The following is a 12044-nucleotide window of genomic DNA, read 5'->3' as shown; positions in this document are numbered from 1 at the left end:
CCGACAATTTGAGAAGCAGTGTGGTCTAGTGGATAAAACTTGGGCCTGGGAGTCAGAAGGACCTGGGTTATACTCCCAGCTCTGCCACTTGTCTGCAGTGTGACCTTCAGGAAATCACTTAACTTCTCTGTGTTACTTCATCTGTAAAACGGGGATCAAGACTGTGAGCCCCATGTGGGACACGGACTGTGTCTGATTATCTTCTATGTACCCATTGGCTTAGTACAATGCCCAGCGCATAGTAAGCATTTAACGAATACTATAAAAACCATTGGCAACCAATAGACAGATGGGCAGGCAATCATTTGGGAGTCTGTGACCACTTTTAAATGGAAAGGGGACCTTCACCTATCCCTGGGAGAGAAGTAATGAATTTCCCCATCTGAGATACTGTCATGCCAGAGAGGAATCTGATTTTATAGGCAATTAAAACCCCACCCACTCCACCACTCAGCAGGTCTACAGATAGGCCGAGGAAGAGGAGTGGTATCCAGAAAAGACAAACCTACTCTGGTGTGCAGGCGGAAGCAAATGTAAAGTCCCAGTGAAGATATGGAGCCCCGGGCCAAAGGGAAATCTCAATAGCTCTGCCCCTAGCAGGTCAACCGATGGGACATTACTTACTGACGCAGGCGATCAAGTCGTGGAAGATGTCCTTGGGGAAGAGGGGGTGCTCTAAGCCCCGGAAATAAAGCTTCAAGACGCCTGCTATGGAGTCCATGTCATGGTCGTTCTGGTCTCCAGCCAGGGGATCCTCACCTAGGACAGCAACCCCCCAAACAAAGGGAGAGAGAAATGAGATGGGCATGTGGGGCCAGGAAGCGGGTAAGAGAGGGACTTGGGGGAATCAATCAGAGAGAGGAGAGGCTCCTCTGAAGTCTGAAACGTCTAATTTTTGCTCCCCAAATTCGCAGTTAGAATTATGGGATTCCTCATGCAACATGAAGGAGGGATAAGGAGCTCTGGGGATATGATCTATTGGGGAGAACAGGAAGCTAGGGATCACCCACCAATTTCTGTTTACAAAGGCATTACACCAGCAAAATAACCTCAGGCAGAAAGAATGTGAGAACAGGTTCACATACCAATGGTCCTCCCTCCCAACCCCCACCACCTAGTGATTCTGGACTCTCTTAGAGCTCAGCTAAACCCACTCCCTTGTGCCAATTTGGCTCAAATCTTCCCTGCAGGCTGAAGTCACTAGCACTAGAATTAGCATCTTCTACTCTCAGAAGTGCCCCAGAGGGAGCAGACCCTGAGGGATTGAAGGATAAGGAGGCCAGGAAGAGGAGTCACCCTTCCGGAATAGATCCGGCCCACCCATTTTTCCATCGGGGGGGCACCCTACTTAAAGGAGACCAATCATCCTGAAGCTCCCTATGGAAAATTTCATATCAGGTGTAATTAGATTTCAGGACAGGACCAACCTCAAATTGCAACAATATATATCCATTATAGTGACGGAAATTACCAAAGCTCGCCCATTACCTTAATAGCTCACAAGTTAATAAATGGGCTACGATGAAGGAACGCATTTCACTTGATATTAACGGCCACCAAGGGTTATGGATAAAGCAATAAACTGCCCAGATAGCTTACTGGGTGGATTTCCGTAAATCATCTGCTTTGAAAGAAGCCCAGAACAGCAAGCCAAAGCTGTGGTGAGACCCCAATTCCTTCACATGCTAGGAGCAGTGCTTCACAACCGCTGAGATGCCGACCGCTGGCGGGAATTTCCAGCAGTAGGTGGTTTTAGCAAAACCAGTTTAGGGGGTCACTAATTTAGGGGAATGATGAGGAGAGTCATTTGACTTGTTTATTTTGGATAACAATTGGATTTCTTAAAAGCAAAGGGTTGTTTTCAGTTGAAATTGGCTGTGCTTCTATTATTTCGGTTCTCCATCTGGACCCATCAGCTGTCCCCAGGGGGTTGGGGACTGGAGGTCTTTTCAACCTGAGGGTGATGTTCTTGTGTTTTTTCTTTAAAAAAAAAAGAAAAGGTCTGGGCAAAAGGGCTGGATGCAGAGCTACGGATGGAGACAAGGGATGCTCGTGAAAAAGTGGAGCCTGGGAAGACCTCTGGAGGGCCGATGCTTAGGTACAAACCACTCCTTACCTCTTTCAAAGGCGTTTTTGATGTCATTCACTTCCACCTGGGATCCGGACACTCGGAAAATGCCCTCATGCTGCAGCCCTGGAAAGACCCCAAAGGGGAAAAAGTTATCACCCAACTGCACCTGCAGCTCCTCCAGAGTCAAACCCGTGTATATTCAAACAGTGGAGTTTGTTGAGTGCCTACAGTTTGCAGAGCACTGTACTAAGAGCTTGGGAAAGTACAAAATAGAAAGTAGAGAAGCAGTGTGACTTAGTGGATAGAGCACAAGCCTGATAGTCAGAAAGATCTGGGTTCTAATCCAGGCTCCACCACAAGTCTGCTGTGTGACCTTAGGAAAGTCACTTCACTTTTCTGGGCCTCAGTCATCTCATCTGTAAAATTGGGATTAAGACTGTGAGCCCCAGATGGGATAGGGACTGTGTCTAAACCGATTAACTTGTACTTAGCCCAGTGCTTAGAACAGTGCTTGGCACATATTAAGTACTTAACAGTACCATTATTACTATTATTATTATTACGATACAAGCTTTGGGAGATAAAATTCCCGCCCTCAGAGAGCTTGCAGTTGAGCAGAGGAGACAGACCCTATATAGAGGAGGCACTGTTGGAATTCTATCCCTCTGGAATCAATCGTCAATCAATCATATTTCTGAGCACTTACTACGTGCATAACCTGTACTGAGTGCTTGGCAGAGTACAACAGAATTAGCAGCTTACAGACACAAGCTTACAGTATAGAGGTGAGACATATTAACATGAATAAATAATTTATAATATACAATTTAAAGATATCTACATTAGTGCTGTGAGGCTGGGAATGTAAAATGGCCGGTGTTTTACCAGACACAGGGAAAGGGGACACAAACGGCTTTTGAAAGATGCACTGCATTCAAACAACGACGACGAAAAAACAACAGAAGGAAGTAAACTGGGGGAATGTAATTACCTGACTTCTAATAAGACTTAAGTTGTCTGCTCCTCTATGGGAATGTTCAGCATATTCCCCACAGAATTACAGGCAACATTACAACACCATTAGGAGCAAAGTAATAGAGCCATATTAGTTACCAGTAGAACACAGTACTCTGACAATATTGTTCCGATATGGAATGTAAACAGCAGGTGCTCTAACAGAAAAAGACTAGTACTGAGGGTTTAATACTCTCAGTGTAATCTCAGACACCTGGTAGCCAGTGGTGTTCTGGTTACCCAAGCAGTTATGTACAGCTTCCAGAGATCTGCCTTGTTGCACCAGTGTTAGAAAATAAACTTTGGCTCACTTGCCTAGAGAACACCAGAAAGGCAGCGGCTCTAATAGAAACTGATAAACCTCTGGCTCTTCCTTCCAGTGAATAATAATAATGATGATAATTATAATAACACTAGTTGCTATGATAATCAAGCACTTTTTGTGCACTAAGTGCTGGGGCAGATTCAAGGTCATCAGGCTGGACACATTCCCTTGACCTACACGGGACTCACGATCAAAGGGGGAGGGAGAATATAGGTATCTTATACCCATTTTAGAGATGAGGAAACGGAGGCACAGAAAACTTAAGTGGCTTGCCCAAACTCACCCAGCTGTTAAGAGAAGCAGCGTGGCTCAGTGGAAAGAGCCCGGGCTTGGGAGTCAGAAGTCATGGGTTCGAATCCCAGCTCTGCCACTTGTCAGAAGTCACTTAACTTCTCTGTGCCTCAGTTCCCTCATCTGTAAAATGGGGATTAACTGTGAGCCTCACATGGGACATCCTGATTACCCTGTATCTACTCCAGCGCTTAGAACAGTGCTCTGCACATAGTAAGCGCTTAACAAATACCAACATTATTATTATTAAGTGGCAGAGCTGGGATTAGAACCCATTTCTCTGCTGCTGAGACAAAAATAAGGATCAGACCCTAACATTTCACCAGCTTCCAGCACTCATACTCTGGCACGTTTTCCCTAATGTACATTTAATTAAAAACACAAAGCTGTTCTATATTGAGGAGTCATTTTGAAGAGCTGCCGAGCGAGCTCTATGGCTCCAAGCTGTTGCCCGTCTCACATCTGGACCAGCCAAGCCCTCCAGATGTGTGATGGAGAGCTCCCCCAATGGGGTCTGGGAGTCAGAAGGACCTGGGTTCTAATCTCAGCTCTCCAACTTGTTTGCTTGTTAGTGACTTTGGGAAGTCACTAAATTTCCTTGTGTCTCAGTTATTTCATCTGTAAAATGGGGATTAAGACTATAAGCCCCGTGTGGGACACAGTTCATGTGCCACTTGATTATTATATCTAAGTGCTTAATACCATGCCTGGCACATTGTAAGTGCTTAACAAAAACCATAAGAAGAAAAAAATATGTCCACACAGACAGCCAGTTCCTGATCTTCCCCTAAATAATCCATGTGGGAAAAACAGATTGTTGGCTGTGATTTTTAAATGAGGCTTTAATTCATTTTAATGTCTGTCTCCCCCGCTGGGCTGTAAGCTCCTTGTGGGCAGTAGGATTCTTGTCTCCTACTTCTATTGCACTGTACTCTCTCAAGCACTTGGTGCACTGATTGGCTCACATTAAGCGCTCAATAAATATCAATGATTGACTGATTGATGAGAGAGTCGATCCTATTTAGAACAAGGATTTGGTTATCCTTTAGCCGAGGGCAAGGCACTAGATTTTGGGGGTAGACTTCTCTTAACAGGACGAGACCCACAGAAGTTGAAGGAACCTTCGGGTTCCCTTATGTCACCCCGTTTCCCACCAGGCTCGCAGCTAAACTACGCTGGGAAGGTAGGAATCTGAGGGAACGCAAAGGGAAGACATTCAATGACTCCCTTTGGGCACATTTCACTTTCTTTTAAGGTATTTGTTAAACGCTTACTATGCGTCAAACATTTCTAAGTACCGGGGTAGATGTGAGGTAATTACGTTGGACACAGTCGCTGTTGACATGGTCGCTGTCCCACATGGTGCTCACAGTCTAACTGGGAAGGGGAACAGGAGAACTGAGGCCTAGAGAAGTTAAATGACTCTCCCACGGTCACACAGCAGTCGGCAGAGCTGGTATTAGAAGCAGGTCCTGACTACCACGCTTGTGCTCTTTCCGTTAGCTTACGCTGCTTCCCTGGGACAGTTTTCCTCAGACCTAATTTAGTTCCCTCCTGCTGCCATATACATCCATTCCTTTGGGTTCTAGTCTTTAACGCATCTTCCAAGCATCCAGTGGCTAGCTAGGAAAGATGGCAGGGCCAGTCCACAGCAATTACTCTGGTTCCAAATCCTTGGGGGCTTCATTCTTCATGGTCAGTGAGCCGATCTTCAGAGCAGTGCCACCAAAGAGGGAGAGGGCAGGAGGTTGTGTATACAGATTTGAGTTCCCTATGCCTCCATGCTGAGAAGGCAATCCTCCAGGAGAAATGAAATGTTCCAGGGCTAGAGGAAGTGACATGTCTTTTGATGTCTTTTGTGAATCTTCCTCATTAATCCCTTGGTTTAGTGGATAGAGCATGGGCCTGGGAGTCAAAAGGACCTGGGTTCTAATCCTAGTTCTGCCATATGTCTGCTCTGTGACCTTGGGCAAGTCGCTTCGCTTCTCTGGGCCTCAGTTACCTCATCTGGAAAATGGGGATTAAGACTTTGAGCCCCATGTGCGACAGGGACTATGTCCAATTTGATTAACTTGTATCTACCCCAGTATTTAGAATAGTGCTTGGCACATAGTAAGTGCTTAACAAGAACTATAATTATTATTAGTCCCTCTTCCATCTCTAAACTACAGAGCCCTCACAGATGGCTACTTGTCTCAGATGCCAGGCCCACTTAAGGGTGGCCCCGAGTGACCTCGTTTATTCAACCCAAAGGTCTCAGTTTTCCACCCCCATGTGTAAAGCTGCAGAAGGTTTGTGTGAGACATTTGTAACCTCCTTTTCTGGTCCAGCAAACAAGATGTCTACAGGTGGCCATCTGCAGCACTGATGAGTAAGAGAACAAACATGGTATTCCCAGTCACCGGGAACCAATGGATAGGCTGCTGTTTATTTACACCCACTCTCCAATGATCAGTCTTGGAAATTTTTTTCTCTTTCAGTTAAACCTATTGGAAGGAAGATGGTGTCTAGCTGAGTTACACCTACCATGCCTGCTGATGAAGCGGATGCAGCTTTCCACCACCAAAGGAATCGCTTGACTTGAATCCTGAAGGACAAAAGAGAAATGCCAAATTAGCATCTGGGAATGGGGGTCATCCAGCTGTAGAAAATGCCACTTGTTTCAGTCCACCCTTAACCTGCCTGATTAATTATTAGTTACCCTCCCTTTTCTGTGCTCCATGGGTCTCTGGACTGTCCATAACCTTCTAGACATGCTGGAGCCAAACAACTGCCGATGATGGCATGAGCTGTAGATTGCAAGTCCCACTTGGGCTCAGCTGTTTTGTTAGGTATAATAATAATAATAATGATGATGATGGTATTTTTTAAGCATTTACTATGTGCCAAGCACTGTTCTAAGAACTGGGGTAGGTACAAGGTTATCAGGTTATCCCATGTGGGGCATACAGTCTTAGTCTCCATTTTACAGATGAGGTAACTGAGGCACAGAGAAGTTAAATGACTTGCCCAAATTCACACAGCTAACAAACAAGTGGCAGAGCCAGGATTCAAACCCACAACCTCTGACTTCCAAGCCCACGATCTTTCCACCAAGCCATGCTGCTTCTTAGTGAAAAGGTATCAATTTTTCCAGTTACCTGCCACATTCCCACGTGCTTCTGGAAAGGGGCACGGATGGGACCTAGTTGAAGAGTGTCCTTTCCTTTCTGTAGGCAGCCACAACAGGCTATTTTCTACTTATTTGAATACTACTGAGAGTAATAATACGTTTAGTATTTGTTAAGCCCTCACTCTGTGCCGAACCCTGGAATATGTACTGTCACATCAAAAATATAGTACCAGTCCCACATGGCTTCACAGTCTAAGGAGGAGGAAGAATAGGAATTTCATCCCTCAGTTCTTGGGAGAGGACAGTATAGAATAATTGGTAGACATGCTCCCTGCCTACAATGAGTTTATAATCTACAGTCTCCAAATTCACCTGCTAAGGAAGCTCAATACCCTGGTCAACATCCCCAAAGGAGGCAGGGAGACCCAAAAGGGGAGAAAAAACAAGCTGTAAAATGCTTTTAAGGTCTCATCTTCTCCAAGAGGCCTTTCCGATTAAGCCCCTTTTCCCCAGCCCCCTCTCCCTTTGCACAGTCTATGGACTTGGATGTGTGACCTTTGGGCCTTTGGTATTCGCCCCACCCTCAACCCCACAGCACTTATGTACTAACTATAAATTATATATTATAAATTATTCTTTCATTTATTGTCTGCATCCCCCTTCTAGACTGTAGGATCGTCATGGGCAGGGAATGTGTCTAACCATTGTGGTACTGTACTCTTCCAAGAGCTTAGTAAAGTGCTCTGTACCTAGTAGGTAGACTGTAAGGTCATTGTGGGCAGGCAAGATGTCTGTTTATTGCTATACTGTACTCTCCCAAATGCTTACTACATTGCTTGCACAGAGTATGCTCAATAAACATGATTGATTGGATGAATGAAAGTAAACCCTCAATAAAGACCACTGATTAAATAAGGTGAATCCCCTGGGTGAGAATCAAGTACAGTGGATTATGAGTCAGAATTTTGGAGAGCTGAGTTAGAGTTGTGACTCCCCCGACATGTGTGACCACGGGTAAGACGCTTAGGCCTCAATTTCCCCATTTCTACAATAGGACGACTAATAACTTCTGATGCACCCCTTCATGGAAATGTTATAAGATCAACCTTGACTTTAGACGGCTTTGGAAAAGTAGGCATCCTAGGAGCCCAGCACTCTGTACAGTGCTCTGCCTTCAATACCAGTGATTGACAGCATTGTTTGGTTGACTGAGTAAAAAGTATTATTTGATGAACCAGTCCAACATAAGAACTAGCATTGTCCTATAAGAAATGAAGCTGAATTCATTCAAAATCAACTTGAAAAGACTGACAGTGGCTGGCACAGACCTGGCACTTAAATATCATAAGAAAAAAAATCACATGGACGGGACAGAGGAAGAAGGGAGGCTTTCTGGACAGAGATGGATTAAATGGGACATTCATCAATCAGTGAATCAATCAATTGCATTTACTGAGCACTTACTATGGGCAGAGCACTGTATGAGGCATTTGGGAGAGTATAATACAACAGAATTAGTGGACACAATCCCTGCCCAAAATGAGCTTACAGTCTAGAGGGGGAAAGAGACATTAATATAATTGAAAATATACAATTTAAAGACATGTACATATAAGTGCTGTGGGGTTGGGGGTGGGGTAAATATCAAATGTCCAAAGGTCACAGATCCAAGTGCATAGATGACACAGAAAAGAGAGCTAGCCAGGGGAAATGGAATTTAACCGGGGAGGCCTCTTGGAGGAGAACTCATGGTAGAGCTCCTTAGGCTAGGGAGCCCTCTCCCTTCCCCTGGTTCTGGATAACCGGCTACTAGAGCATGGGTCTGGGAGCCAGAAGATCATGAGTTCAAGTCCCTGCCCCACCATTTGTCTGCTACGTGACCTTGGCAAGTCATTTCACTTCTCTGGGCCTCAGTTACCTCATCAGTAAAATGGGGATTGAGACCATGAGCCCTACATGGGAGGGGGACTGTGTCAAACTTGATTTTCTTGTATCCCCCCAGTGCTTAGTACAGTGCCTGGCACAAAATAAGTGCTTAAAAAATATCACAGCTATTATTATTATTCCCAGCAAGTGGGTCAGCCCGGGAAGGAAGGCTAAGGGAAAAGCTGGCACAGCCACCAGCTGTCAGGAGCAGTTCCAAGGAGGCTGGAGTATGCCAGGGTGGGGCATTAGCCCAGGATGGCCTGGAAACCCAAATGTTCATTTTCATGACTCCAAAAAGCCCATCTGTTTCTCCGAGCACTTTCGGATACCTTGCCCAGTCTTTGGGCCATAGCTGCTTAGCCATCCCAATGCCGTTCATCTTAACCTGTTTTTTTAGAGAAAGGTTTCTTCCTCTCTAAATCTGAGAGTGATTACAAAATCTGAGAGTGATTACAAAGTCCTTCATTGGTTCTGGTCATGTAGAAGAAAAAACTATTCTATAATGCCCTGCCCTCTACCAGGATTTGCATCCCCCTATGCAAAGCAGGAGGTGACTCTGAAGCCACCTCCTATCAATCATATGCATTGAGTGCTTACTGTATGCAGAGCACTGCACTAAACGATTGGGAGAGTACAATTCAACAGCTGGTGACCACATTCCCTTCCCACAACAAGCTTACAGTCTAGATAAATTAATATAAACAACAGATATGAACACAAGTGCTGTGAGGCTATGAACGTTGTTGCTGTTAAACCATTAAAATCCCCTCTGAAAGTTCTCATCTGGATTTAAAAAGTTTATAGTTCCTAACCTTAAACAACTACCAAAATTTTGCCATCCTCAAACGTTTTTCACCAACACACTCTCCGAGCCAGGGCCACAGTAAATAAAGTCAGCATTCTTTACTTCCTACTTGATGTACATCGATATTGTCCCTGGGCAAGAGGGCATGGCATAGTGATAGTAGTATAACAGGGGCTGCACTGAATTGAAACTAAAGTCTCCCAAAGATTAGTGAAACCTGAGAATGAACCACTGAGACCTCCCTAGATTCCATTAACCTGGCTGGGAGCTGACCTGCCATAGAGCTTTGACACCAGGGCGGGGAATTAGAATTCTGACCTCAGGAGGACTAGTCAGGAAGACATAACCAGTGATTTAAAACAGGAAGTTTGCAGACATGATTCAAAGGAGGGGGTGATTGTTTGAAAATCGGGATGGCCTGGAGCCCAAGTCCTGCTCTTACTGACTGAATCCTTGGAAAGAGCACCAGGCCTGGAAGTCAGAGGACCTGGGTTCTAATCCCAGCTCTGCCACTTGTCTACTGTGTGACTCTGGGCAAGTCACTTCACTTCTCTGTGTCTCAGTTCCCGCATCTGCAAAATGGGGACTCAATACTCATTCTTCCTCCTACTTAGACTGTCAGCCCCATGTGGGACTTGATTATCTTGTTTCTACCCCAGTGTTTAGTACAGTGCTTGGCACATGGTAATCACTTAAAGGCTACTGTTATTATTAGTATCATTCTTACTCTGGGATCAGAAGCAATACAGGGGATGCTGTAACTATGCAACCATAATAATAATAATAATGGTATTTTTTAAGCATGTACTATGTGCTAAACACTGTTCTAAGCGCTGGGGTATATACAAGGTAATCAGGTTGTCTCATGTGGAGCTCACAATCTTAATTCTCATTTTTCAGATGAGGTAACTGAGGCATAGAGAAATGAAGTGGCTTGCACAAGGTCAAACAGCAGACAAGTGAGGGAGCCGGAATTAGAACCCATGTCTTCTGACTCCCAAGCCCGTGCTCTTTCCATTAAGCCATGCTGCTTCTCATAAGACCCAGACAGACCCATTAGACCTAGACACTGCTAAACTCTCACTCTCTCACTGCTAAATCAGAAGCAAATGGTGTGAAAATCAGGGCTTACTCAAAGTGTTCCCCATTTCTACTGGAGAAATGAGCGTACAGTTAAACAGGAGAGACTGAGGTTAGATCTACGGTGAATTTTCAGACTTCAATAATTGGGAAACAATGGATGACCCTTCCAAGGGAGGTTGAGGAGCTTCATTCTTTGGGAATTTTTTTTAAAAAGGGAACTATAAAGTAATAAAGTGATTACTCTGTGCCAATTGCTGGGAGAGATATAAGATATAAGATCATCAGGACAGAAAAAGTCCCCGTCCTACATGGGGCTCACAGTCTAAGCAGGAGGGACAACAGGTACTGAATCACCCATTTTCAGATGAAGAAGCTGAACTCCAGTAACTGTGTTGGTTATTAATTATGGTATTTAATTGTTTTGTTTGTGTCAAGCTCTGTTCTAAGTGCCGGGGTAGATACACGATAATCAGGTTGGACACAGACCCTGCCCCAAATGGAGTTTACAGTCTAAGTACAAGGGAAAACAGGTACTGAATCCCCATTCTACAGTAGAGGAAACTGAGGCAGAGGGCAGTGAAGTGACTTGCCCAAGGTCACACAGCAGGCAAGTGGCAGAGCCGGGATTAGAACACAGGTCTTCTGACTGGCAGGCCTGGGCTCTTTCCACTAGGCCACGCTGCTTCCCTTAAATGCTGCTGCTCATAAATCTTTTTGGGATGCTTTGAGCTCATACCTACCTAGGATATTTTTTATCTGCCCCTGCACTTAGTGCAGTGCCTGGCATATAGTAAGCACTTAAATACCAGAGTTATTATTATTATTGTTGTCATTATTTTCAGGATCCCTGCCACTTCTGACCTTTAAGAACCTGCTCATTTCCCTAAATGACCTATCGCTATCTGATTCTAGCAGCCAGCTATCCAACTCCCACCAAACATAATTATTCATTTGTTGGACTTGGAGAACACCATTCATTCTCCAGGTCTCTATTCCCTTTCCACTTTCATCTAAGCAGGTGTGTGCTTCAGCTAGAGATGTTGTCCATAAATTGGGTCTGCCAAACTAAGACAAGCCATTTGCTTTAAGTGTTATGCAAACCCAATGCAAATACACTCTGCCAGTAATGGCTTAAGGCCTACAGAACGCCAGACTGGTGACGTCCCTTGGGACAACAAGCCCCTAACCAGGAGCACACAGAAGGAATCAGCCTGATCTGTCTGGCTCCAATCTCCAGATTGGGGTCTCTCACAGCCATTCAGCTAGAAAAGAGGTTGTCTGCCTCAGCACATATGCTGCTCCAAGAAGTGGCTAGAAAGCAGAGAGAGGGAGGAAGTGAGAACTCAACAGAATGAAGCTCCGAATCCATTATTCTCTACACCGATGGAAAAGGCTAAACACCCTGTACACTCCATAC

The 12044-nt window shown here is 44.9% G+C and overlaps 1 protein-coding gene across 4 annotated transcripts in view; it reads right to left on the bottom strand.

The window, feature by feature from the left end:
* The window catches only part of SRGAP2 (SLIT-ROBO Rho GTPase activating protein 2), a 278328-nt gene that overhangs the window by 31587 nt on the left and 234697 nt on the right, over positions 1–12044 (bottom strand). For all 4 annotated transcript variants that reach the window (XM_007670239.2, XM_029068496.1, XM_007670248.2 and 1 more), the window contains exons 13-15: positions 6228–6288; positions 2117–2194; positions 625–759 (exon numbers count right to left, since the gene is read on the bottom strand). In XM_007670239.2, coding sequence (XP_007668429.1) covers positions 625–759; positions 2117–2194; positions 6228–6288 — 274 coding nt within the window. The remainder of the gene's footprint in view (positions 1–624; positions 760–2116; positions 2195–6227; positions 6289–12044) is intronic.

Source organism: Ornithorhynchus anatinus, chromosome 7 (assembly GCF_004115215.2).
Source record: "Ornithorhynchus anatinus isolate Pmale09 chromosome 7, mOrnAna1.pri.v4, whole genome shotgun sequence".
In the NCBI taxonomy this organism is placed as follows: domain Eukaryota; kingdom Metazoa; phylum Chordata; class Mammalia; order Monotremata; family Ornithorhynchidae; genus Ornithorhynchus; species Ornithorhynchus anatinus.
Note: the sequence above shows the minus strand (reverse complement) of the source record. Positions and strands in the feature narration are given on the sequence as shown.